We start from the raw sequence: 27,771 nt of genomic DNA on the forward strand, positions 1-27,771 counted from the left end.
TATTGGCGCCTATCGACGAAGATTCTACTCTGAGGAGAGGAAAGGAAACAAACAAAGTTCTGAGCTTGACGCGACGTCGATAAAGGTATCACCCTGGTGGGTCGTTGGTCAGGGGTCAGGGTTAGGGTCTGGTGATCTCATGGTCCAAATGTCACACCATCCTGATTTCTCCAGGAGCGATAGTATATCCTAGGAAATTGATTTGCTTGCTGTAAAAAAAACACTTTTCTGGTTCAACTAAGAGTTTAACGTCCTGTAGTTTTTATAAGACTGTGTGAACGTGTTGCTTATGTTCTTCCAACGTCTTGGAAAAGACAAGGATGTCGTCCAGGTAGATAACGACAAAAATGTCTAGGCATTCCCTGAAAACGTGGTTGATTATAGTTTGGAAGGTTGCTGGGGCGTTGGTGAGACCGAAGGGCATTACCAGGTACTCGTAATGTCCTCGCCTGGTGCGAAACGCTGTTTTCCATTTTTCGCCTTCCTTCATGCGGATTAAGTTGTATGCTCCCTTGAGGTCTAGTGTCGTAAACCATTGTGTTTGGTAGAGCATATTTCGGAATTCTCCTATAAGCGGGAGTGGGTAGCAATTTTTTATGGTGATGTCGTTTAATTGTCTGTAGTCCACGCATAGTCGTAATTTTCCGTTCTTCTTTGGTACGAAGAGGATTGGGTATCCTGCTGGTGAAGTCGATGGTCTGATATAACCTTTCTTGAGGTTTTCTGCGAGGTACTCGTCTAGTGCCTCCATCTGTGTCGGGTTCAAGCCGTATATCTTGTGGAATTTGGGCTGTGTTCCTTTTTTTAATGGTATTTCATGGTCGAACGGACTATGTTCGGGTAGTCCTGTCTTGAGTTCTGGGCTAAATAGTCGTCCATACATCCGGTATTCGGCCGGGATGTTATTAATCGATATAATAAAGTTCGATCGTTTTTCGCTCGTGGATAGTCGCGATTTTTCCGATATTGGCTCCAGGCATGGCTCGCTCTTCTTTAGTACCGCCATGATCTTTTGTTGTTTTTGCTCCTGTGCCCTACGTTCGCTGCGTGAAGTCCTTTTCTTGGGTTTTCCTTCAAAGGCTAACGGCTCTTCCCATTGGACTTGGCCGGTTGTCCAATCTATCCTGGGGTTGCTCTTCCTGAACCAGGGGATCCCTAATATCACGTCTTTATCCCCTATCTCCGTAATGTCCAAGGTGATTTGTTCCTTTCGTCCGTAGCTCTCCATCCAAAGGTGTACGGTCTCTGTTTCGATGGTGCCGTTCCCGTATAAAACTGCCTCTCCTTCCACGGTCTGCAACTGGTATGGTTCTCTCTTTTGTTGCCAAGGTATCCGTCGTTTTGCTACGACCCTTGGTGAGATGTAGTTGCCTTGTGCTCCACTGTCGAGGAGTGCTCGTATGGGTCTGCCATCGAGTCGTATGTCGAGAAATATGTGTTCGTGTGCTGCTATCGTGTCCTATGTAACGTTTAGGGTTCTTTGTTCCGTTCCTGTTATCGCCGTTCGGTGCCCTGTGCCGTCTGGCTGTCCTAGTTTTTTGATTTGCTGGACTCGCGTCGTGGGTCCTTGTTTTTCTTGTCCCTGGGTGTGCGGCTACTTCTTGTTTCGACTAGGTCAAGTGGGTGTTTCGCTGGTACGGGTGTCTTTCGTGCGTTCGTGGTTATTTCGTTGTCCCGTACGCTGGGGTTCCACACAATTTTGGTCATTGGTGCAGGTCCTGGTTGTCGTGATTTTTGTTCGTGCCAGGCCTGTGCTTTGGCTAGCATATGTACTCTGCATACGCTTCGGGTACAATCATACCAGGGGAACTGTTTCTGGTTGCAATACGCCATGGGGTAGTTGTCGTTAGGCGTGAAGATTGCGGCTGGCTCAGTGTTGAATCTTATCTTGATTTCCCAATTTGGTAGGTCGATTGTGGTATATATTTCGTAAATGCCTGTGATTTTGCGTCGTCGAGGGAAGAAGTTGTGGACTATCTTCCTGCTCAGATGAAATCCGCAATTATCTCGGAAGCATTCTGCCCAAAAGATTTTTGCATGTTGGGGATGCTTGGTGTCCAAGGTTGGGTGGTTTCCAAAGGTTGCACTAACTGGTCCTGTAGGATGTCGGATCTGTACCTGAAATGGCAATCCGGGAAACTGTACTAATTGGTCGTCTCGGTACCTCCTGGATTACCTCATGTACGTCCTTTCTTCCGTCCAGGCAATTGAGCGTTCGGGGCACTCCAGAGACGGCGTATGTGTGCCAGGTTGTCGGGACAGTGACTTCCCGCGCGTCCAATGCGTCCATAATGGCCTTGACCGCGCTGGGGTTGAGGAGTTTTTGCCGTATTTCCTCAGAGGCCACCGTAACACCCCAGCCCGTGGGGGTACGCTTGGCGTTTGGGATTTCACTGTGTGGCACCGAGACCAATTCGGCCAGTTTGGTCGTTACCGCGTATGGCTCCCTCGTCACCATCCGCAATTTGTCATTTACGCGGATCAGGATGCGGTTGGACGGCTATTCTGTCAAACGTTTCGGGGCTTGGGAGCGGTCCCGGCCCGATTGGGAGGGAATTGCGGAACTATCAGGTACATTGCCGGGCGTCGTACGTATCGGGTACGAGCGCGTGGCCGGGGTTAAAATTTGCGTTGGGGCCGCCGCTGGTGGCGTGGCGGCTCGCTCGGCCCATGTAACCGATTTGTTAGTGGGCGTGCCTCTGCCTTTAGAGGCCGACGACGCCGTGCCCGTCCTCGTAATTAAAATGCTGCGCCTTTCGCTGGAACTGGTCGGCGAACGCGACGGGGAGCGCGAACGCTCTTTTTCAGGGAGGGTGCGACTGAGGAACCAGCCGCTGATCACGTCGTCAAGTTCAAGAACAATTCTCCTAAGCGCGGCGTCCTCCGGGGCCTGTAAACTTTCGAGCTTGGCTGCAAAGACCTCTTCGAGCCAGCTGCCGACTGTTTCCACGTTTTCCAACTCCTGCTGCAATGTTTTGATGGCCAGGGCCGGGAGGCTGGAGTGCCTTCCGCGGCCAGCCGGCTGAGGCGCGTTAGCGGTGCGCGTGTCGAGAGATACGTGTCCCGACTCGGCCTGGCCCTGCGGCAAAGCCTGCGGCGTGCTCTGCGGGCGCGCGCGGCGGTTTGAGACCTCTGGTGAGGCCATGACGACCGGCGCCCGGAGGGCGAAAATTCTTCAGCTGTTAAGCTTATTGGTGTGTTTGGGTGTGAATCGCTAACAAAGGTGGGTCTGACCCATGAATGGTGGAGGATGCTTCTACTCGCGAGCCAGTGACAAAGCACCAACCACTGGACGCCTGTACCACCATTTAGCCATCTTGGCGAGGCCCAACATAGTGGCCCAGCTTTTTTATTATGCCAAAAGCTTGTGTGTGCCCATCCCCTTCAACAGTACCAGAGAGTCGATTCTCACGCTGTTCGATCCAGTCATGACTGGCACTCACGGTAAGCTGCATGCCGTGGATCGAGCGCTGCTTAGATGCCACGGGACTTTTTTTACTGGAAAAGGCACCGCGGAGCTCGAAAAAGCGCGAAACGAGTTTCTTTCGAGCCTCGACTTGGCCGTCGCCAAAGGCGCGCGCCGCTGGCTCGAATCTGGTTACCAAATTGCCGTGTCGAATATATGTGCGCTTTTGGACTACGGCCTGGCTACAAACGTCCTGATGAGGGCACTGTACGCATCGACAAAGCCTCCCCCCATGCCGAAAATCGACGTCGCGGACGAGCCAGCTTCGACCGAGCCCCAAACGGATTCGTCTGAACAGCAGAAATCGGCGAATGCCGACGTGGTGGACCTGGCCAAATGTTTTAAGGAGGTTCTCCAGTTTGTGGAAAGGACCGACGAAGTTGTTTTTTCACGCCTGGGAGATTTGAACATACTCTCTTACCTCAACGTTAAGCTCATGTTTTTGCACCAAATGGCCATTTTGAAAGGTCCCGGTGGCTCCAAGCCCAAAATCTCGGCAATGTCATACCTGGAGGCCTCTTTCCCTTGGCATTTGCTCACTTTGTGCTTGAATTCTTTTGCTCTCGGGTCTGAAAACCCCGAAAAGTATGAGACGGCCGAGTTCCCTCACACGGCCGAGCGGAGACCGCTCCCTGAGGACTGGGCAATGCGTGGGCTTGTGTGGGCAGAGACGGCATTTCCGATGGACCATTTCACCGTCAACGAAAACATGGAGGAAGATGAGAGGACTTTCGAGACGCCGCCGATGGGAGAGCAGCGCCGTGAGAGGTGCCTGTGGCTCGCGTACCAGATTGCTCAAGTTGGAACGTCGGGCGACGACGGCACGGCCGAGGAGAAGGAGGGCCGCTGGATCACGTACGACGCGGATGCGAAGAAATTCCGTCCAGGGGTCAGGCACGTGTCTGATGTCGAAATCTGACCTTCGCTTGAATCTGGTTGTGAAAAATTGTATCTCAGACGTTCTGATGAATTCATCTTTCTCTTCCGACGCCTTCTATTTGCACCATTGGTACTGGAATTTCAAAACTCCTAAACGTATTTAGATTCAATATAATCGGTAAATCCAGACACGCTCCTCTGAAGCCAAAGCCAGAACCAAGAAGGACAAGACCCATACTTCAGTCTAGAATCGTGTTAGCCCGCCGTTGGACCGCTCTTGGAGATCGAAGGCTAACCTGGTTGGGTTGGGCCTTGTTTCAGAGGGCTGCCATGCTGCTGCCCATACCCAGGCCAGTTGGGACGCGGCTGAGCATACCTGTTTAATGAACCCATAGCAGTTAAAGCAGATAGTCGTCGCTCATCAGCTTAACTTATATTCCAGCCCCAGGGTTCTCTGATCCGTTCACGTTTAAGGTCTAGAGGAAGATAACCTGATATTGCGGAAGGGCTTAGTCTAAGACGCTCGCTCACAAAAAAATACGTATGCAATTCAATTCGGCGGCAGTCTCTTACCGTTATCTTGCTGGCTCTGTCTTGGAGCTATTTTCTGGTCGGACTCGGAGGGCGAGGCCGCCACCACCGGGGATGAGCGAGCCTCTGGATTCGGAGAGTATTTGAAGCCGACAACTCGTAGCAGGGGCTTATCCGCGTCGTATTCCACAGGCTGCAGCTTCAATGTCTGTTGGGAACTGGAACGGATGTTACTTATTGGGTTATTTCCGGGATTGCTTCCGAATACTGTTGTATCCGACTGTGAGCGGAGCAGTCGACCAACGGCATTGCCTTCGCCAGCTGCCGAGTCATTCTGGAGGCCTGTCTCGTCGGGCAGCATGTGCTGAAGATGCTTCTGATTGGGGTTAGGAGGGCGATTAGATGGCTGGGTAGGTGCCCTCTGCCACTGATCGTTAACTATAGAGTTGAGATTCTTGGGATGCCGTGGAAGCCTCATGTTCCCTGAAGCGAGACCCCTGGAACCAGGCCTTGATTTTATTGGGAGGACCCCAATCATCGAGGCGGGAGGCAGCATGTCCTCGTTCTCATCGTCGTCAACCGCATTCTCCGGAAGCTGACTGGGAGACAACCTGGGAAAAGCTCGGGGGTCTAGTGGCGGCGGCGCAGGGTCACTCTTCTTGAGGATGGACCTCTCGGGTGGCGGTCTCTTGGAAGACGGCATGCGCACCTTTGACTTTTTGGTCTTGACTGTTCGCCTGGTTCTTCTGGGAGGCGCGGATGGTGCTGGATGAAGTCCAGGATGCTGTGTTTGACGAAGCATCTCTAGCCAGGCTAATGTCCATCTGTATAACGTTCGTTACAAAAGTCGTAGTGCCTTGGGGATACTATGCAGCCACGGAATACACTATCATACCTTACTTCTTAGTGACTGCCACCAAAAGACCTTTTTCCCTTTGATCTTTGAGTTCAAGAACTGTATCAGTTAAATGTAGGGTGAGTAGACCAGAAGTGCGAGGACAATGAGCGAGGCTGGCTCACAAAATTGTGGTTCGAGCTATATTTATAACACAATCCCTTGCAAGGGGCGTGCGGCGCCAGGCAAGAAATCTGGGGTAGATGACCTAAAATGTGTATGCGGGTCCCCTTATGACCCTTGCTAGAGCAGTCAATTAGCGAGCCTGGCGCTCAACACAACCTTGTATTCTTTGAAAGCAATGGAGTAACGTCTCGCCGCAAAACAAGGGTGCTGGCGTGGTAGATACACATTCATAGTCGACTGTCGCTTGAACCCAGCCGAAAATTGTAACCCATTTTGCCCAAACAGGTCTGGATACATCCTGATGATTTCTTTCTTGAGGACTCAAGATGGCTACCTTGACCAAGTCGATGAGAATAAGTATATATCTATACGCCCTTCATAAGTCTGGAACTATGGAACATGCCAAAGACCTGGCGAACGTCTTACAAACTTGTGTATTTGGGGAAGGCAACCCAGTCAATGAAAAGTAGTGGGCCGAGTACCAGGGAGTGATTTCAATGACCCAAAGCCTCTCATCCCCGCTAGCCCCAATGTCCAAGCGAACTCCCTGATCAAATGACATGTTCGGTAGCCGCTTTCGCAACTCCTTGTAATAGTAGAGTGCAAAGTCTTTCAGCTGCTCCTCAGTTGTACTTTTTTCCGTAAACTCTACGCTGTCGTTTCCCGATGGTTTGGTAACAACAACGAGATCTTTGACTTCCGAGTTGTCCCGGTTAACAGCAGTATGAATCCAGTGGAAGACCACACCTTTCGAGGTGCCTTTTGGTATAAGGAATACACGGAACTCCCCTTTGGCCGCCAGAGGTATGTATTCCTGGTGGAACCAAGGTACAATGGTGCTACCCTGCTCGCTATGTATCTGCCCTCGTTTCCTTTTCGCCGCGTTAACGAGCGGAAAACATGGTACAAGCGACAGTCTTTGTTCCGAGATGTATACATGGGATGAACTCGCGCTCCAGGAGCGTTTGTATACTGTTTTTTGCTCCTTAGACAACACACAGATGCCGGTTCCGAAGCATGTTTTGGGTCGGAACTGGAACCTCCCATCTGTGGCAGATTCTGCGATGGCATCCAAGACTTTGATAAGCTCCACCTTCCCTTGCTCCATCTCCGTCTCTCGTTGGCTGGGATAGAGACTGACATGTCGGTCTTTGAGTTGTGTTGCTTGCAACCAAGGCTTCGGGGCTTCGTGAGGGTCGCCGTCCGTCGTATCAAGAATGAGGAAGGTGACTTTTGTCAAATCGTCACCAGGGAACTCATCAAATACGTCCGTGTTCCACTCTCGAATGTCGACCTTAAACTTGCCCGTCTTGGAAAGATGTCGTAGGTGAAAGGCCGTGACTAGTGACTGGTGTAGCACCACATGTTCGCCTTGTATCTCATGGAAGTTTTGATACAATTCTAGCTCTTCACGTCTTGGAAACCACTCGGACGGCAAGATCTCTTCCGCGTTGGGATCGAGCTGTAAGCTGAGGTGCGGCGCGTTGTCGTAAGTGAATTTGAAGGCTTCACGACGAAGGCAAACAACCAAATGGGGAGTTTGATTGAGACGATGAAAACAGTTCGAACTTTGAAGGGTAAGTGATTCGCCGGAATGCTGACTATTCATATGTCTCTTAAGATTGCTCTTTTTGGAGAGCTTTTTTGCGCAAACGGGGCAGCGTATCTCTGGTTTTGTCATGGTGATGTGCTTGAGAGCCAGGAGCGTGGATCGTGGAACGGGGGCGTGGAGTGTGGAGCAGGAGCTGGGAGCAGGAGCTGGGAGCAGGAGCTGGGAGCTGGGAGCAGGAGCTGGGAGCTGGGAGCTGGGAGCAGGAGCTGGGAGCAGGAGCTGGGAGCTGGGAGCAGGAGCTGGGAGCTGGGAGCAGGAGCTGGGAGCTGGGAGCTGAGACTTGCAGCTTGTCTTTTGCAACATTGCGAATTTCCAATGGACAGCCTTGTTGACTCTACATGGACGATACGGCACAAATGCGCATTACCTACGGTCTTCCACTGTAGCAAATGCAACTATCACAGCAAGTAATCTCTCTTGAAAAAGAGCGAAAGAACCAAATTGTCATCTGTTACGGCGAGCGGTTGTGCATCAAATTTGTTCTCAAAACATATGTATTCGGCCAACTTCTGCCACCTGTGGCTATATTAGCCCGTGAGTCCTGGCAGTACCCAGAAAATATGGACGGGCGGTGGGGCGGGTCTTCACACCGTAACTGTAATTAGACTAGTTTCCAGTAAAGACTGGAACTGTCATTCACGCAATAGCTCCCTGATAAGTACCTGCAAAGGTTACTGCAGGTGGGGGTATCGATGCAGGGCATCATGCCTCGGTGTGTCCAGATCGGCCAAGCCCCCCAGCGGAGGGGTGGGCTTAACAGGTTGATAAGGAATGCGCGACCAGGAGAAGCAAAACAGTTTGCATTCACGTTCAGCCACACGAAAAAGGATCCACCGCGCTAAACAAGTACCATCAGTTTGCGTCCCTTGTTCCCTGCCTCTCTGCGCACTTCCTGTTTGGGCGGGAGGTGCAGGATTACCCACACGCCCCAATTCAAATTTCTTTCGTGGAGATGCGTCAGTGCTTCGAAGTTCCCACTACTCCGCATGTTTTGGGGGTTCCACTCGCCCGCGCGAACAGCAACTTCCCAAATCTTGCACCACTCGCCCGCGCGAACAGGAACTCCCTAAATCTTGCACCACTCGCCCACGCAAACAGGAACTCTCCAAATTCTGCACCACCCGCCCACGCAAACAGGAACTCTCCAAATTCTGCACCACCCGCCCGCGAAAACATGAACCAGAATCTTGCACCACCCAGCTGTGGAGCTACAAGCCAACCCAGGAAGGTCATTCTTGATGCCTTGCGAACAGCAGCCCACTCAACAGACCCGCTTGAGTCGGAGGAGATAGAGGCGTGTATCAAGCAGATAAAAATCATTTTGCTTGTCCGCAAAAAGGCATCCTCAGTGAACAAGAAGCTTGGGCTTCAGAATTTGTTGACCCGACTGTACTCACACCACCAACCTGATGAACCGTTGCTACCATTCAAGCAACTTCAGTGTACTCAAATAGTCGCCATTGGCCTAAGTGTGCCGCAATTTGAGCTGAATCGGCGTCGGTACAAGTCCGAGTTTATCGACGAGGTTGTCAACGAACTTGTTGCGTCTGCGCCGCACTTACAGCGAAAGCTGGGCAGCCAAATATTTGCCGACGACATTTACGCCATCATTGCTGGCCTCCAATCCAAACTGAGATCCCCTGATTATACTGCGTTCCTCGCTAGTTAGTTGAATCTATTACCCATGGTTGCTGGAACCTGCTAACACAATAGCTTGGGAAAGCCTACAGAGAAGCTTGTCCGGAACCCCCCCAATCACCACAAACAAAAAGAATAGTGGCGCCAACAAGTGAGGTTGACCCAGTCGCTAGCCACACCGTGCCACCAGAGCAGGCCCCGTCGATCGCTACATCAACAACCAGACTGAACCAGCCCGTGCCTACCAGCCTTGAGCCCTCGCCAGACGGAGGTAACGCCGACGCAGTCAATAGCCCCGCCTCCAACAACGCTCGGCAGCCACAATCCCAACCCAACCGGAAGCGGCGGCGGGCCGATGAGCTGGGAGGGCACCAAAGTTTGAACACCGCCCTGAACCGGAGGCGGCGAAGCAGAGCCGGTATCGACTATACTCGGAAGCCGCATCGCGGCACATCGCCGCCTCAGCCACAGCCACCCTTGTCTAGAAACACCTTGGTGGCCAACACGATTGCCCAAGATCCCTACTTGGCTTTAGACCCATCTGCGCACGCTCAGACGATATCAACCTTCAACGCCAGCCCCCTGACGGCTAGCTGGCAACAACAAAACCTATCCAATCCACAAGACGACTTTTCCCAAACTTCTACTAGACCAGACCTGCAGGTCCAAGATCATTCATTCTTAGTAACGCCTCACTCCACCCCAGCCGCTGGACATCCCATCCTGGGGCATGTTGCGTTGTCGGATGTGTCACCCATTCTGTCGGACAACATCTCGGACAATTTGCGCTATCCTTCACCAGAAGACGTGAATTTTAACAATATCCTTACCAAAACCAATTTGGAGCCTGCGAATAATTCCGATCCGGCATTTACTCTGCAAAGCGATCCTCATTTGGGAACTGCTTTGACTGGCAATCAACTTCGTGCTTATTTTGAGTTCGACAATCTGTAATCTTGTACACATTCTGACTTTTCTGCTCTGTAACGGATCGCAAGTACCAAAACACCTCCCTCTTTTATGCGCATCTTGGCGCCCCTATGGAGCTCGATTACATCACCAGTTTGTAAAATCTTGGTTTCGGGTAAAGGGTCTGTGTCTGACTTGTAAAAACAAGCAGTGTGTTCTTTTGTTGAGGTCTCGGCAGAAAACTATGGGAGAGCGCTGATGTTAGCTATAATACACGACCTCTGGTTTGCCTGACGATGAACCCTCCCCTAGGGCAGATTATCGCTTGAGGTTCCTTACATACCTTCGTCTCCAGTAGGAAGGCTATTTTGAGAACATTGGCGGTTCTGGATGGTGGTTCTCCCCTCGAGGCGGTTGTGCCTTCTTGGATTGTCTCTTCGCCGATTGGCTTGGGAAGCACGATAAGTACTACCGTTGTATGACCGTCTGACTGAAAAGACTTTCCGATCCATATGATATCGAGGGAGTTGTCATAGGTCAATTTTCTCCCTAGGGATCTCGCGTAGCTATGAATTGAAGGGGACTTCAATATTTGTTAGTGGTGACTAGAATGTGTTCGACGGTATACATACATGCATTTCACGATACGCATGAACAACAGTTTTCGCTTCTTCCGGAAGCTCTGTTCGCGGAGTCGAACTGTGTACACGCCAGGTGCCTGGATAACCTGGGATTGGGCACATCATTCGAGTGGATATGAGGACCTTTTCTGCCGTGGATTTAAGACCCTCGTAGTTTGTGATACAGTAATAGCCTTCCATCGTGGCAAACAACCGGCAAGTCTCTGCGTTCACGCGCCATTTACGCTAGCTGGGTCATCGTGCAACGATATTGCAGAAGCTAGGTGAGTTAGAAAATCGCGGGGGTTTTACGAGAATTCATTGTATCGATAAGCGGATAAGCGGTACGAACTCACTTTATCAGTTCGAAAGCCGAGGAAATGCGGGACTGTAGAGTGGACCAGGCCATCTGACGCACAGGCCCTCTCGCAGGGTCCTAATCATGTTCCCCACAATAGATTGGCGCTGCGTCTGATCATTGGATGAGAGCCTGCTCAGATCCACGAGAAACCGTGAGCGCGGTGGGCGGATACATACATCGCCATCAGCCATTGCACCTTGAACGCGCTCTCATCCGTCCCCATCACCACGGCCCTCGGACCTAGGCAGTGGCCCACAAGTGATTTACGGCTGCGCCGAATCAACAGGAGTCCCCCCGACAACGTATGAACTCCCTTGACACCTGGCAGGAAAGCAGCCTCTGGGCCTCCGGCCAAGTCGGAGCCCAACCGTAAGGCACTGTCGCTTCGCTTCAAAGCTTACCATCTTCGCAGAGGAGAAGGCTATCTGTTGTCCCATTTTGGCCCGTGAGCCCGCCTAGAGTCGCAAACGCAAGCAACGGCCGATGAAACGATCGAGTATAGTCCGAAACCAAACCGGAAGCGTCGACGGGCATCGCGCACCCCGCCTGCTAAACCCTACACGGACATATTGCCGTTCTTCTAGTCAAACCGCATTTGGTTGCCGCACAAAGGGGTCAAACCAGCAACAGACAACAAGCCAGGTCTTCCCACCGATCCAATACGAGCACCCGGCCAACCCTCCTCCAAAACGCGCACGACACTCCCAAGAATACTCCTTTCGATTGGCTTGAGATTAAGCATTACGCTCCACACGGGTGAAGCAAGGGCATTGGCCTAACCTATCGGTGATGGCTCCAACATAATCCAGCGGGAGAAGATGTTATTCAGGGTGCTGCGGCGTTCTAATCATGCCACTTCCACAACACCGAGCGAAAAGAAGTCGCGAGGGGAAAAAAGACAACCTACGAAGATGCGTGAACGCTTCTACTTCAGAATGCACAGTCTAGCCATGCTGGGTGGTAAGGGATGACCCCGAATTGTTTACAAGGCAAAGCGCGACAAGAGGAAGGCAGCTTAGAAATAACCTTCGTTACGTAGACTGAACACTCAAGGTGATGGCTGTAGTAGAACAAAATGTGCGACGAATCATAAGGGCGCCCGGTGATTGAGTTCCTATTGATAAGAGCATAAGCGATAAGGAATGTACGCCATAGCTTCGTGTCAGCTCGCACCGCCTAGGCGTTTTTTAGCCACATAACGCTCAGAAAAAGGTTCCATGTGTTTTTGTGGTCGTATTGATTTTGCATGGTCCTCCAGGTGCAACAAAAATGCGATCATTGTCGAAAGTCAAGGACCCTAATTCTTGACATGACACGCAGATGCAGATAAGTTGTAGCTACTGACTATTAAGTTACCATCAAACAGAGTTCGTAATCATGCAAACAATTTAAACTATTGCTGCCCAATGTTTAGTAGCTGACGCCTCCCTCCCTGAGCTACAACCCCGCAACAACCCCTCCAAATCTCCGAGCCAAAGATCCCACAACAATAATTTCGAGCCCGTCGTCTTCTCGTTCTGAATTACCAAAGCCCGACAAAACCATATTATCACGCAGGTAAGAAACTTCCAGCGCATCCTCCATAATATCGTCCTCTACAGTCCCAAAATGTCCCCCGCCGTGGTTGTTAGCAACCAAGTCGAATGATAGCCCTGCTCACGCATTTTTGCCCATCAGAACGACGACGACGTTGCGACAAGCCCAAGAGTAATCATCGCTGAGACCCGCAGAAAGATGGATGTTAAAGGCGCCGCATGACAGTTCTGCATTTCCAATAACTTAAACTCTGGAATTGCGTGCCAAGCTCGACGACAACGGGGCTTCCGACAAGATACTCATCAAAGCATGGCTTCGAAACCACCGACCATCTTCGCAAAAAAACTGTCCGACAACGAAATTTTGGATATTTCAAGTCAAGTATGAACAGGCCTCGTCTTGTGAGCACGCACCCCGCTAACAATTTCGTGTAGTATGGTTCGTTGAGTTGGCACACAGAAAAAAAGAGGAGGTCGTACCTTCCAAAGATATCACTGCTATCGTCGTCGACTATCAGGGTGAAGGGAGGGTCGATGTTTATTCTGGCGATCGTGAAGACATAAAGTCCCTCAGTGTTCTCCACACATTGGGTACGAATTATAAGGGTAAGATGGTAGTCCTCGACTGGAACACAACATGGAAGTACTATTCGAGGGGTGAGGTTCGTGTTGCTTGGATCTCTCTCCAGAGCGGGGAGAAAAGCAGTTCAGGATGAATACAATCGAGCCTTAACAGGTCTATTTTGGACTGCTGCGGCCAATCGAGCTGGTCAAGACATATACTGTCAATGATTTCTTGCGAGAAGGTGCATCTCAGCCTTCCAGCTGATAGGAAATGCCACATATGCCGGGATACCCGAATAATTAGAGAACAACATTGGCATTCCCTCTGCGCGATTTTCCAAACACATCTGCACGTCATCCCAAAAGAGCGGCCGATATTCCTGGTAGGACCTCAAACTGTCCAATGGGTCAAGGTACAGCGTCGGGGGCGGCTGTCTTCCGTCCACAGAGACAGTCTGCTGGTCCAATGTGACTATCGGGCTGTCTTTCAAGGCTGGTAAACTTAGCACGAGAAACAAAGTAACGGATGGCGTGAACAGCTTACCTTGATGTTTCGACGCGACTTGAATGAACTCTTGGGACAGCTTGACTTGCAGTCTACCCGGAACGGCGCTACGAGCCTGTTTCCCCATCGCCTCGATGTAGGTGGCCCCTAGCCCAGCCGCACAAAGTATCACGCCATTTGTTCCAACAGCCTCATGGACCAGCTTCAGAAATTGTGTGTAGACCGTTTTCTTCCTGTAGGCCGGGGATCCCACATTGGGCCCGTCATGTGCCAAGAGTTGAAGAGCTTCGATAATGCGATCGTTCTGCTGTGTATCAAATCTCCCTGCCTCCACTATCAAACGAGATTTGGTCTCGAGTTGGTGCAAGACTTCATCTACTGCTTTCACCATGGTTGATTCGATGTCGGGAAAGTTTACTAGGTCGCCAGAATAGCAAGCGCAGTTAGCGAATTTCTGCGGACATCTGTAGACATGTGTGGACATGTGTGGAAATCTGCAGACATCTGCGGACTTCTGCGGACTTCTGCGGACTTCTGCGGACTTCCGCAGCCTCTTTGTGGGTCGTCACCTCGTCACCCTTGTCCGGAATGCAGCGCGTCTGCATTTCGCAGGGGGCCCTGCACGATTTTAGTCTTTACCTAAAGTGACCCTGGCCTGACCTCGCCTGCAAAAAGCGACCAAAACTTTGTTTCTTACAGTGTTATTAAAAAGGCAAAAAACCAGGGTTGGATTTGGCTACCAATCATTTGCCCGACTGTACGCATTGTTCTCCGGAGACCGAAAAGGCGGCCCGGCCAACATCTGCTGGCCTCTATTTCGACCTCCTCACGACCGATGTCCACCACGTCAAAGCAATGGAAGAGAGCCATCTTGGTTGTTACAAAGAGCGGTAGAGTAAGTATAAAGATGGATGAGGATTCTTGCTTTAACTTAGTAGAGGTTATTCTCTTCAGTCTGGCAATCCGTATCCTATGAACATCATTATCATTTGAAGTCTATCAAGCTTAACAGTTGGCCTTGAAACGTGAGCCGGGCCGGAATGGAAGCTCTCAAACCTCCTCCTCCTCCTCCTCCTCCTCCACCACCACCACCACCTCCGCCTCGGCCTCCTCCGCGCACACCCGCCCCAGACTCAATTCGAGAGTCAGGGTGGAATGTTAATGGGCTTTGACAACGCCAAATGAGGTAGGAGATCAATCTCTCCGGCTGCGTATCCTTTCCTAACGTAGAAAATTACAACGTAGCAAAGAGCGGCAACTTCTTGACCTTCCTGGAAGCAAATGGGTGCATAAGGGCCATTTCTGATAGTCTTGCCCTCGTATGCTGCTATCATCCACCTCTCCTTCGGAACAGCTACCTAGCTAATGGAAATGGGATTCTGGAAACTGGTGCTTCCAAGGCATGATGGCCTATGGGTCCCTCATTTCGTACCCATGCCATTTACAACGGCTTGGGTGTCAGCCAGGGTCAGGATATTGCTACTGGAAATTGTTCCTTTATAAACTTAACATACGCCTTCCAGTTTCTAGATGCGGTTTGCTGCTCACTATCATGTCAACATGGCATCCAAGAGATCAATAGTGCCGCAAGAGGCTTTCTTTTTCCTGACAATCTTTTTTACTTTTCTTATGGTTCTGTCTGTTGCCACTCGGTCTGTACGTTTCTGGAGGTCTCAAACGCTGGCTCCAGTCGCCCTCCTTCCTGACTACCTTGCTTGTGTTGGAGCACTCTTGATGTTCGCGCAGACGATCCTAGCCTGGCTGCAATGGCCCCTCCAAACTACAGGATCAAACCCTCAACTTGCTGTGGAGGTAAGTAAGCTGTCCACACTCACATGGAATTTATACTGAGGCCTTCTAGTACTGGTTCTGGGGGTCTCTACTTGCGGTACTTGCGACGGCCTTCGGAAATGCTTCGATCTGCCTGTTCTTTGCACAGCTCGCCCACTTCAACAACGGGGTGAGGTCTAGTGGCCCTAAGATTCTTTCTATTCTGAGCCCAAGATTTCCTTCTATCTACCCTCAACTTCATAGATGGTGGATTGCTTTGCTCGTCGTGATCATTTTCGACATGGCCGGATCGACCATCGCTTGGACTTGTATAGGTCCACCTTCGACAGTCTTCATAGGCCATAGCCAGAGAATTTTGCACATCATATGCGTAAGCATAAGCATTTGCATAGATTCGGGCACGCTTGTTGGTGTTGGCGTGTGGCTTTGGCTACGGAAGCAGGACCCTCCAGAAATGGGGAAGAAGGACCCAAGAGGTTTACGGCCAATGTGGGCCATGAAGCTTTTGTAAGCAAAGCATCTTGAGCCAGTATTTGGTTGATACTAATGAAAGTAGTTGCACCTTCATCACGGTGGGTAGTCTTTTGTTGACGCACACGTCAGACTACTTTGGCATGCTTCTCGACCAAGTATCAGGCACCATATGCCTCATTTCGATCTGCCTCCCGGTTGTAGTTGGTCCCTGCCTGAGATTACGATTGTCAAGAGTCAAGGCTATGAAGAAGCATCAAGACAGCAAAGTGCCACATAACGACAGCACGTGCCATCTTAAACCTGGATCAAGGGATACGGATAGCGTGTAGCGCAAGGGCTATATAATTAAAATCATAAATCAACGGAGACTTTGCAAATGTGCACCTTAATTGTGCAGTAAATGTGACTGCCGTCTGGGCAGTAAATGTCCGTCATGCTGTAGGAGGGTACATTGGGAACCTGCGAGGCTGCGAAGTGGGCCCAACACCCCGTCACACCGTTACTAGGCCTGCCCTTGCAAATGATCGAGTGGGGGTGGGGCAGTAATTGCTGTCGGACGATACAACGCACCTTGCAAGAGCCCCACCCCACGAAAGCACAGCGGTTTCTTATCAAGGCAATAGGGGTGCGCTGCCCCGGTTGGTGATCCTGCCGAACGCAACAAAACGATGTGACCACCTCGGGTTTGACAAATTGAGCTGCAGTTTCCGAGGAGCTCGGATGTGGTATGCCTGGCAACCCGGTATCTCTCCCACAATGCTTCGCTCGATATCCCTGAATGCTCGTCGCCACCCTGGCCGCATTAACCGAAGTAGTTGGTGAGATCAAACCTTGGCTGCCGTCGTAATGGATTTGGGTATCCGTGGACTTTTTGGTGTTCGGAATCTAGAACTTCAAGCGCGTCATGGTGCCGATGGGCAAGCTGCCGGAACATCACATGCAACTTGCAGCTTCGTTGACCTACCACGTCGAGCGGAGATGCAGGTAAAGCACGCACAGCTGGGATGCAAGTAGTATGGTGTATATAATGGCCGGAGGTACGGATACTTCCTGACCTCAGAATCAACGAAGCGCTGCTGCACAAAAAGCAGCTGACCCGCAAATCGTCACTTGCCATCGGAAACCTTTCGATATTGGAACGTCTGTCTACACCACTCTTTCCGTCTGGCCGCAGCTATTTTAAAGGCAGCCTTATCTTAGCGAGTGAAGTACACGGCTTTTGGTCGGTGCATCTACGACGAAAACCCATACCCACCTTGCCCATGTGCACCTATCAAAATGTACGCTGTACTTGTGTTTATTCCTTTCACTGCGGAAACAACTAATACCCCTTGCAGATGGAATACAGCTGCGGTCACTGGAGAACTATTGTAGCAGAGTGGTGTGGCCGGTACAGAAACACCCTCCAATCGCACATCAGATGTCGGCCAGAAATACCCTACTACACCAGGAACGATCAGATCTGCTGTAAGTAGCAGACCCTTTTAGTGTAATCCGTACCTGTGACCATTTGAGCTAACACGGGACCATACAGCTCATTGCCATGAGAAACTAAACCCGAGGACTGTCCCATGGATGCCCTCGCGCGAGGCGAGAGACACCAACATGTGGTAGGGGAAGTTTATGTGTTTTTTGATGGCCAACTGAGCTGGAAACACAACAGTAGCCCCGGCCCGGGCTGGAAAATACGATTGCGTCAAGACTGATCGATTTCTTCCTTCTCTTTTGTACTGTAGGACTACGCGAGGGTCACGGTGGTGCACAAATCGGGGAGCCTTGGTTCTTGTGGCTTTTCCTGAACATTTTTGTCCTTATTCATTTTCAATCCAACTGGTCGCACATGGCCTCTGGGGTACTCTGCGAGCTAACTCCGGATATATCGCTGCATTACGGGGCAGATGAGAGATGCAACTCCACACCCCACTCCCTACCCTGGTTCCTGGCTCATCTTGGCCGCCATAAATCTGCATTAGCAATTGCTTCTCTGGTTGACCAATCCACTGTAAAAATACATCCCGCCTGGTTGAGCAGAAGAAATGTCAGATCTTCTCAGCTAGCCACCGGGGTCCACCACAATGCTGCTCTACCTTGACCCGTCATTAGGCAATTGATCAATTGCCCTTGCACACGCCTGTGCTGCGATGCAATATATTTGTTGCTACAATGGTTCCGATCATCTATGCTTTACCATTCTTTGGAGTTGTGATTGTCTAGTACAACCAAAAGCGGCCCCACGCTTGAGGTGACGTCCAGAAATGCTTAGAGCGAAATCCGCATCATCTTCAACTTGACTGCGAATGAAACATCCGCTGCTACATCAGCATACGTTTTCGAGATGGCCCTCCCTGGTGGCATGTCATCTCAGCAATGCCCATCTCCCACGGATGGAGACAGAAGTTTGCTGCAGCACACAACTTTGCCCGGGGATGCACTTTGCTATGCCACAAAAGAAGGTTTCCTGGCGTACGGTGCGCCGGTCGATTCGAATCTAAGACATAACGTTGCGTACCCCCTGTTCGGCACCCCCCCTGTTCGGCACCCTGAAAATCTAACAACGAAATGCCTACTTTTATAAGCTGATTTAAATATAAAATTATCAACGGACAAAAATACAATCGTTTTCACGCTTCTCCGGTTCATTAACCTCTTCTTCATCAGCTAAAGGTTCCAAATTTTCTATATCCTTTTCCTGCAATCCAATAATGTTCTGTTTGTTAACCAAAAGCTCGTTTGGATCCGGAACCACCCTCCTCCTTTTAACCGGCCGTATTGCCTCCAGTTGTGCTTCCAATAAGCTGATTTTTTGCTGGGCGCTAGCCAAAAGGGTATCTTTAACTTCGAAGCTTTTTTGGACTTTTGCAAATAAAAGACGTGAAGTAGCGTTGGTTTTGTTGGATTGGGAAAGTTTTTGCAGTTGAAATCGGACATCTCGGGTCGTTTTAGGGGTTTTCCAAATAAATAAAGACGGGTCGTTAATTTTTTGGGCTGGGCTTTCCGGTATTTTATCCCTTTGCAAACCGTTGTTTTTATCTTTTATAACGTTGGCATTGCTATTTTCTAACAAAAAAGGGCTTAAAAGTGGTTTAACCAAGTTTACCGGCCATAACCCCGTTGTACGCCAACCAGATTAAATGGTTTTTGCTATAAATACTTTTAATCTGGCTTTTCGATAACAAAATAGGAAATTTCGTTTTCCAATAATTGTTGAACAGCAAAATTGGCTAACAAATCCAAGTTGACGTCGATAAGCTTCTTTTAACGGCCCAAAAACCGATAAATCCAATGGTTGGAGAACGTGTGACGAATAAGGGGGTAAATATAGGAGTTAAATATTGTTTTACAAGCAAAGAAGCATAAATTCGTCCGTTATATATGATCCATGGCCATCCAAAACTAATAACCGCTTTTCAGGGGTTAAAGGTTGGGTATACGGAATAAACACTTTTTTTAACCATTCGATAACCGTTTCGTTATTTGTCCACCCGTTTTCGGTTGCGTGAAATTTCCAATTATCGAAAAGGCTTAAATCCGTCGGAAACCATTGTTGTTGTACGTTTTTTCCCTTAAATATAACAAGGGGAGGGAGGGCAACGCCCGTAGCCGATATACATTCGATTATAGTCGTCCAACCCCGCGTTCCGGGCTCTTTCCGTTGCAACGGCCGGATCCCGTTAAGCCCTAATACCAGGCCGTTAAATCCTTTACCTTCCATTATACCGGTTTCGTCCATATTCCAACGGTTTTCCGGTTTAATAGCGTTAATAACCGGGTTCGTAATATAAAGCCACCAAGATTTAATTACCTCCGTAGTAGCGCCATTAACCCGGGCGTTATCTATTCGACGGGGCCTTTGGGTCTTAAGGATTGGATAACGAGCCAAAAAACGAGTTATCCAACGTTTTCCAAGGCCTTTTGTCTCTCCGGCGGCTTAAAGAATTCGTTCGGCAAAAAAGCGTAATTCTTAATACGTTGGCGGAAGCCCTAAAGCTGTTTGGGTAAATACCCAATCAGCCAAATGCTTTTCCTATTCCGTAGAAAGCCTTTGAAAAGGGCTTTGTGCTTTTTTATAAGCTTGAGAACCTTTAAGTCGACTTTGAAGTGTAGACCTAGGTATTCCCCATTTTCGGGAGGTTTTTGCAATTGGATTGCCATTATTGACGTCGTTAATTGCAGATATAAGCTGTTTTTCAGTATATTGCTTCATTGGAAAATGGAGAATCAAGATTAGAAAAAAGTAAATCCAAAAGTGAAAGATTCATCGAGATATTTATAATAGAAGTTGGAGGATAAAAATAAAAGTGTTGTTATTTTTGGGTGCCGAACAGGGGGGGTGCCGAACAGGGGGTACGCAACGTTAATATGTGCTAGAAAGTAAGGCTTGGAACGTTTTTCTAACCTCGGCGGCATTACCATTAAAACATGCACGCTGGGCTTTATTATGTAATTGTCTATATCGGCGCCAGCCAGTTAATTATTTGCCGTTGATTTTTACGCTAAGGAGCACATATTATTAATATGGCTATATATATTTTATCCGCCCATCCTCCGCTGTACAAAATCCTGGATATTATTCGAAGCCCTTATCGCGTTCGGTTCGCGAACCGGACGACCGGGGCCTTTCGGTTCCCGGCTAACCATTGGCCACCGAACTGGCTCGCACCATATCCAGACTCTTTTGCGACTATTATAGGCCGGCGAGCCTGACGGCTACCACCACATTAAACTGGCGTTTGCAGGGTTAAGGTTATTAAGGCAGGGCCTACGCACGGGGATTACGCGCGAGGCTTTTTTACCCAAGAACGCGACCGCATTCGTTCTTTTTTTTAATTCCTTTTTCAGTTTATTATTTTTGCTATTAGGAATAAAATAATCACTGGAATCGGTAAAACAACATAAAAAATAACAATGTTTTCATATATGGTAATTATTTATTTGGAATTATTTATAATTATATAATAATTTATTAAAGTTTCTGCTACTTATTCTTAAATTAAATGCCTCCACACGTAATTAACACACTCGTAAATTTTTTTATTAGTAAAAACCGGATTATTTTAATATATATATATATATATATATTAAAATACGCATTTTTTAAATTTGGAAATAATTATTCGATAAAAGATATTTAAAAAAAATATTATGCTTAAAATGTCGCGTATTTTTTACGTTACAAATAAATATTTTAGTTAAATTACATCCGCTTAATAAAATTAAAAGCTTATCTTTTACATATTAATCTTATTTAATTAACTTAATAATAACCTTTTAAATATATTAAGGTATTTTATATATAACCCGTTTATTATTTATAATTACTTATTAAATTTAAAATATTAAAATTATTAATCTTTTGGTTTGGCGGTTTATATCGCGATTATTTTAAAAAAGACCGTCTGCGTTATAATTTTTACGTTTATTAAACGGAATTACTCTTTCGTATTTACAGGTTAGTTTCGGGATTTTACACCTATTATTACCCGGCTTTTATTTTTAACGTTTTTATTACTTCCCATAATATATATAAAAGAAAATTTACATCGTCCGTCGAAATAAAAATAATTACCATATATATTATATGTAAAAATACAGAATTAATTTAAATATTTTATTTTTTATAATATTTTAATAATCTTTAAAATAATAATATTATATATATAATATATATTTATATTATTAAAATCTTTTAATTTTATTCCGCCGTTATTATATTTTAACGGAAACCTTATTTAAAATATTTACGTTTAACCCTCGCGGGCAAATAAAATTTCGGCGATTTCGCAGGTTTCCGCGATAATATAAATATATTTAAATATATATTTAATACGAAAATCACCCCCTCCTTTTCTATTATATATAAAAGGAAATATTTATAATAATAAAAGTTTATAAGAAATATATATTCTTTTAATAATTGGCAAGTTAATATAATTTAAAACAAGTAAATAAAAATAAAATAGTTATTAAATAGGTTTTTTTAAAGTATTAATTCCTTACATTTAACTTAATATTAAATAAGTTTATTATTAGTTTTAATAATAATAAATTACAAGTGTAAACGAGTCTAATTCTATTAATACGTTTACTTATTTATTTAATCGTTACATGTTTTCTAATGTTAATATATATATATATAATACTTATATTTATTATTTCAAGGTTAATAATTTAAAGCCTTTTACTTTATTTTTTGTAAATTAGGTTAAAATATTAATAATTAGAGTTGTTAAATCTAAATAATATATAGCGGAAGAATAAATAATATATTTTATAATATATGTATTTATTTACCGTATAAACGTTTTAAGAACCGAAAAAATAAATAATATTAATATTTTATTAAAGAAATTAAAATTTCAACACCCAAAACCTTAATAATTAAAGCGGAAAAAAACTTAAGGAAATTAAATAATCGGTATAATATAATTTTTAATAGTAAAAAATAAAATAAATAATTAAGATAAGAATTATTTAAGTCTTATTAGTAAAAAACAGGTGGTAAAAAGGGGAAGTAAATAATAAAAAAAATAATAACGTAAATTAATAAATGACCAATTTTTAAAAGAAAAAATAAATAACGAATTTTCAAATTGGTAATTAAATATAAATAAAAAAAGAGGATTAAATATTTAAGAATTATTTTAAAAAGTTTATATTATAAGAGATAAATATATTAATAAATGGGGACGTTTTCTAATTAATAAATAGAAAATAATTTAATATCCGAGAAATTTTTAAATCGCGTTTCGTAAATAAAATTAAATAATTACCAAATTATATTTATAAAAATCAGGTTTTATTATATAAAATTATAATAACATTAAAAGAGTTTACTTACGTAATTACTTATAATAATAACTTATAATAAATAACTTATATTAATCCGTTACCTCTTATTATAATTATATAAGGTAATTAAACGTCGTTTTATTAAATTATAATTTGTATTCTTTTTTAAAATGGGCGAAAATTTTACATTGGAAATAATATAAGCGGATATTATTTTAACTTTAAAAACCGAAAACTTATAAAAAGAATTAATAAAAATATAATAAAGCGAGATTTTAAATATATTTTTAAAGAATTTATTACCCTTAAATATATTATTTTCAAACGGTTATTAAATTAAATTTAATAATATAAAAATAAAAATGCGGTAAGGAAATTTAATTAACAGGTTTAAATTAATACCGGCGAATAAGTTATAAAAAAGGTATAAATATATTATTTAATATACCTGGAAAGCGTATAATACGTTAATTTATTAATAGGAAAAAACTTACAATTATAAAACCGACGTACAAATAATAAAACCGGATAAAAAATATTAATTTAATAAATAAATAAACTGCGAAATATTATTAAATGTATATAAAAACTTTTTAACGTTTAAATTAAATAACGGATAAATTTAATTAAACGTATTTATTAAAGGGTTATTAACTTATAATAAAACTTTAAAACTTATAAATAAACTATATTATATTATATGGAAGTAAAAATACGGTGAAAAGAATATATAATACCCGAATAACCGGATATAAAATCCATTAATTAATATAAAAATATTATAAATTAATAAAAAGCGTATTAATAAGGAAAATTAATAATATAAAAATAAATTTAATATTAGATTTTTATTAAAAACTTTTATTATAATTATTTTATAATAATTATTTATTATTATACTAATATTTTAATTAAATGGAAATAATAATAAAAAAGTAATTTATATTAAACTTTTTAAATTTAAAAGAATTATATAAAAATAAATATATAATTTTATAATAATTAATATTATTAAAGAAATATTAAAATTATAAACATATGTAATTTTAAATATTATAAGTAAATTAAATAATTTAAAACGTATATTATAATTTATAAGTAAAAAAAAAATAAAAATTAAATAATATTTAAAAAAAAAACTAATTTATATTACGTAATTTAAAAAAGGGCAATTATTTAATTATATATAATTTAATTTTCTCTTAAATTTGTAAATTAAAATAAAAGGTTTAACCGAAAACGTAAATTATTCAAACGGTAAATAACTAAATATATTATTATTTTAAGAATTAATTAAATATTTAAAATAGAAAATATTAATTAAATATAATTATTTAATTTAATCCAATATATAAACCTGCTTTATAATTATTATAAAGTTTAACTTAATTTTTAATATAAAAAGTTTTATAAAACCGTTTTCCGCAAATATAACGCCCATTATAATTAAATTACCGTATATTTTTAAAATAAAACTTTAATTAAATTAATTTGAAAATGGGAATTAAACACCGTATTAATATTATATATTTTTAATAAGTAAAAACGGACGAAAGGGCATTTAAAATATTATTATATTAATTATTTACTTTAAAACCAAATAACCTGTAATTATTTTAAACTTATAAAAATTAATCTTTTAATAATAATTAGAATTTTTAAAATTAATACAATATTTAAATTATAATAATAAATTAAGTTTTAATTAAAAGAAAATAAAAAAAAGAGTTTTTAAATTTATTTGTATATATATATTATTAATATTAAAGAATTAATAGGAGTTATACTTTTTTAATATATATTTAATTATTATTTGGAATATTTAAATTAAATTATAATTTTAAAGGATTATATATAAGTATAAAAGTGGTTTACATTCTCAAATATATAATAACGCTAAAATATTATAAAAAGTTTAATTAAAAACTACGGTTTTATATTAATAAATGTTAAAAATAATAAAAGCGTATATTTATTTAATTTTAATTTTATTTAAAATACCGCTCGGTGTTTAAATTTAAAGTTTATCACCGTTAAAGTAATATTTTAAACCGAGTTTTAAAGCCCCCTATTCACCGTTCTATTAAATATAACCGTTTATTTATATAAAAAAGGAAAAGCCTTGTAAATTAACCGCTAACTTAAAAACATTTAAAAGATAATCTATTAAAACATGCTAAAAATATACCCGAAATAAATATAATAAGACTAATAAAAAGTAACGTTTAATAAATTTTAAAACTAAAAGCTTTATTTTTGTTAATAAAGTAGTTTTTCGCCAATTACACCGACAATTAAATTGGACTTATATTAAATTAAATTATGGCAAATTTTAATAAAAGCGAGGATGTAATTATATTTACAACGTAGTTAAACTGTTTAACGAAAGTGTTTATTTCTTTACGTAAATTACCTTCACCAAATAAAAATAAAGTTATTATTATTAAAAGAAACGGCCCCCGTTAAAAGAAATAAACGGAAAATTAAAATTTATAATCGATGTAATTCTAAGGTCCCAATTATTTGCCCGGAATAAAATATAATTATATTAAATTATCTGGTAAAAATATAATTTGAGCGATACGTGGTACCCGGTTAAAGTTTTTAATAATTTATCGAAAACATTTAAGAATTTCCACAACAAATATAAAAATCCCGCATGGCCATTAAAATAATTGGTAATTTAAATAAAATCCACTGCCAAATATAAATTGGACGAACGGAATTAAAAGAATAACGTGGCGGAATATATAAAGTTAAATTTGAGAAGGAAAAAAAGACAGTATGGTTAATTTCACAAAAGCTTTTTATAATTTCCTTCGTCGATATACGAGGTTTGGAAAAGGGTAATGTAATAATCAAACCATAAGATTATTAAACCCTAACCTAAACCCCTAAACAACGGCCCACCAGGGTAATTCTTTTATTTACGTTACGTTAAATTTAAATTTTTTTAATTTCCTTTCCTTTTCTTACAGTAAGATTTTCGTGGATAAGTAATAATAAACTAGCTTCCGTGTTATATCTACCCTGGTCGTAAAAAGGGGCCAGTATAAAACCGTGAAAGTTCGTTAACGTGGCCCGATATTTAAACCCGATTTGTTGGCCTGGGTACACCAGCGGGTCTTTTAGGACCAGGGCCTTGGTCAGAAGCGGGAAAACCTGGGTCAAAATTGGCACAAACGCACGTGTTGCTACATAAATTAAAAAAAGGTTAGTGGTTATATTTATATTTCCTCCTCGCCAATAACGGTAAAAGTAAATAAAAACAAAGAATATATTGGGGTATAAAATATTTAAAAACTTACTTTGCCGTACAAAAGCCATTAATATTATAATGGGGTAAGCAAATGTCAGACCTGCAACTTTGTGTAGCGCATTGTGTAACGCAAGTATCGACATTATTTCTAATATAAAAATAACATATAATTAACCACAAAAACCCGCCGAACTTTTCACGGTATATAAATATGGAAAAAGGTTGCACGTACATGTTTAAGCATCGTCTTACACCATCCTCACTTGGAGGGCATGTAACACGTTTTGTTTCGATGCAAAAAGTGTCGGATGAAGTTATATCAGAAGTAGCGGCGCGAATAGCGATGCGCGATGCATCTGCCAACGTTGTAGAGGAAGGAGATCCTGCTCCGAAAACAATAGGCAGCAAGGGCAAAATCGCAGGCGAGAATTTCATTGTGTGATTTGATTATATTGGAATATAATTGATAATAATAATCGGTTTTTATCGAAACGAATTTTGACGAGTTTTAATCGCAATAAGGAATATAAAGTATTAATCAAAATACTAGAACTGGCTTTTGGAATAAATAAAATTTAAATATTAGTGAACTTTATAACGGGGGGATAAAGAATATTTATACTTTTAATTTGCCGTTTTACGTAAAAATGTTAACGCTTATATTAGGGATTGAGGCAGGGATATAAAACTGTTATTATATTAACATCCCCAATCCTCCAAAAAAAAAGAATTTGAAACCATTTTATTACAAAGGAGCCGTTGGAAAAATGTTACAATATGAAAGTTTAAAAGTTAATTCTAATTTAAATTATTACAAAACAGGTAATTTTCCTATACTGCTTATCAAACGGCAGCCGTTTCACTAATTTTTATTTTTATATAATTATTATGTTTAAGGTTTATAAATAATTACGTGTTACGACCAAGTGGTTACATTCCCGAAAGTAGTTTAATCCAGTCATCAACAAATCAACATTAATATTACACGTTTCCCAAACCTCAAGGAATAAATAAGTGGCAGGCCGCCTCCTGGATAATGTTGTGGTGTGAGGTATAGTGTTACCGTTCCCCCATTATGGAGAAAAGGCCGTCGTGTTAAACGTAGCGTGAAGCTGGCTTGAAAGTTGGCTTATGTGAGACTGGCAGCTGGAACAGTCACAGCTTGTTTACCCATAGCTTCGTCACCCGACTGCTTTCAAGGGGCTGTAAGGGTTGGGTAATAACTCGAGTTATAACCTTGCAAAGGTTGAGTGGGCCGTGTGTGCTATCTGCTAGATTAAATCAGCTTTTTGATTGGGAATAGGTCCTATTTTCTGCGGTATTTATTCGAATGAGGACGCCGGAGGACCTGGTGCTGCCTAACGGCTTTGCGCGGGTTTTACAGGGGTCCTTACGCTAAGCGTGCGCAGCAGCAGGCACAGCAGGCGCAGTCGCCAGTGCAGAAAACAACAACAAAGATTAGGGCAAAGCGTTTATAAATACGTAGTTGGCATTTTGGAACATTTTTCATTTCTTACTCTTTATATTATCAGCGTCAAGTTGCTACTACCGGTCGGTACCCCCTCGTTTCCAAGTTGATCCCTACAATGTCTAATCCCTTTTCGTATCTGCTCGACCATAACAATACATCCCAGAGTCTGGCAGGCGACCTAGACTTCACGGCCGCCCCCTCTGCCACGCTCACGGACAGTGGTAGTACCTACAATGGTATGGACACTCCGAGCACCACCGAAGACGGCATCCATACCCCTACCACTAGCCATTTACCAGACAATGGTTTTCAGGGCACGCCGACAAGCAGCATAACCTTGGCCGAG

The 27,771-nt window shown here is 43.4% G+C and overlaps 6 protein-coding genes across 6 annotated transcripts; 2 read left to right on the top strand and 4 right to left on the bottom strand.

Annotated features, from left to right (window-relative positions):
• Nucleotides 1-4,662: 4,662 nt before the first annotated feature.
• Nucleotides 4,663-5,579, bottom strand: PgNI_07993 (uncharacterized protein; the record flags this gene model as incomplete). The annotated part of the gene is made up of 2 exons (XM_031127995.1): nt 4,663-4,721; nt 4,919-5,579. 2 exons carry the CDS (start codon nt 5,577-5,579, stop codon nt 4,663-4,665), a joined length of 720 nt encoding a protein of 239 aa, XP_030979394.1.
• A 694-nt stretch (nt 5,580-6,273) lies between these two features.
• PgNI_07994 (uncharacterized protein) lies at nt 6,274-7,812 on the bottom strand (the record flags this gene model as incomplete). Its single annotated transcript, XM_031127996.1, has 1 exon — nt 6,274-7,812. The coding sequence occupies one exon, from the start codon at nt 7,810-7,812 to the stop codon at nt 6,274-6,276; it is 1,539 nt and encodes a 512-aa protein (XP_030979388.1).
• PgNI_07995 (uncharacterized protein) lies at nt 6,622-7,786 on the top strand (the record flags this gene model as incomplete). The annotated part of the gene is made up of 4 exons (XM_031127997.1): nt 6,622-6,701; nt 7,074-7,220; nt 7,303-7,386; nt 7,519-7,786. The coding sequence occupies 4 exons, from the start codon at nt 6,622-6,624 to the stop codon at nt 7,784-7,786; spliced, it is 579 nt and encodes a 192-aa protein (XP_030979389.1).
• Nucleotides 7,813-8,683: 871 nt separating the features above from the next.
• On the top strand, nt 8,684-10,101 carry PgNI_07996 (uncharacterized protein; the record flags this gene model as incomplete). Its single annotated transcript, XM_031127998.1, has 2 exons — nt 8,684-9,173; nt 9,287-10,101. The coding sequence occupies 2 exons, from the start codon at nt 8,684-8,686 to the stop codon at nt 10,099-10,101; spliced, it is 1,305 nt and encodes a 434-aa protein (XP_030979390.1).
• A 485-nt stretch (nt 10,102-10,586) lies between these two features.
• Nucleotides 10,587-10,877, bottom strand: PgNI_07997 (uncharacterized protein; the record flags this gene model as incomplete). Its single annotated transcript, XM_031127999.1, has 2 exons — nt 10,587-10,622; nt 10,689-10,877. The coding sequence occupies 2 exons, from the start codon at nt 10,875-10,877 to the stop codon at nt 10,587-10,589; spliced, it is 225 nt and encodes a 74-aa protein (XP_030979391.1).
• A 2,480-nt stretch (nt 10,878-13,357) lies between these two features.
• On the bottom strand, nt 13,358-14,032 carry PgNI_07998 (uncharacterized protein; the record flags this gene model as incomplete). Its single annotated transcript, XM_031128000.1, has 2 exons — nt 13,358-13,629; nt 13,681-14,032. The coding sequence occupies 2 exons, from the start codon at nt 14,030-14,032 to the stop codon at nt 13,358-13,360; spliced, it is 624 nt and encodes a 207-aa protein (XP_030979395.1).
• Between the last annotated feature and the right edge of the window lie 13,739 nt (nt 14,033-27,771).

Source organism: Pyricularia grisea (genome assembly GCF_004355905.1).
Source record: "Pyricularia grisea strain NI907 chromosome V map unlocalized Pyricularia_grisea_NI907_Scaffold_6, whole genome shotgun sequence".
Taxonomy (NCBI): domain Eukaryota; kingdom Fungi; phylum Ascomycota; class Sordariomycetes; order Magnaporthales; family Pyriculariaceae; genus Pyricularia; species Pyricularia grisea.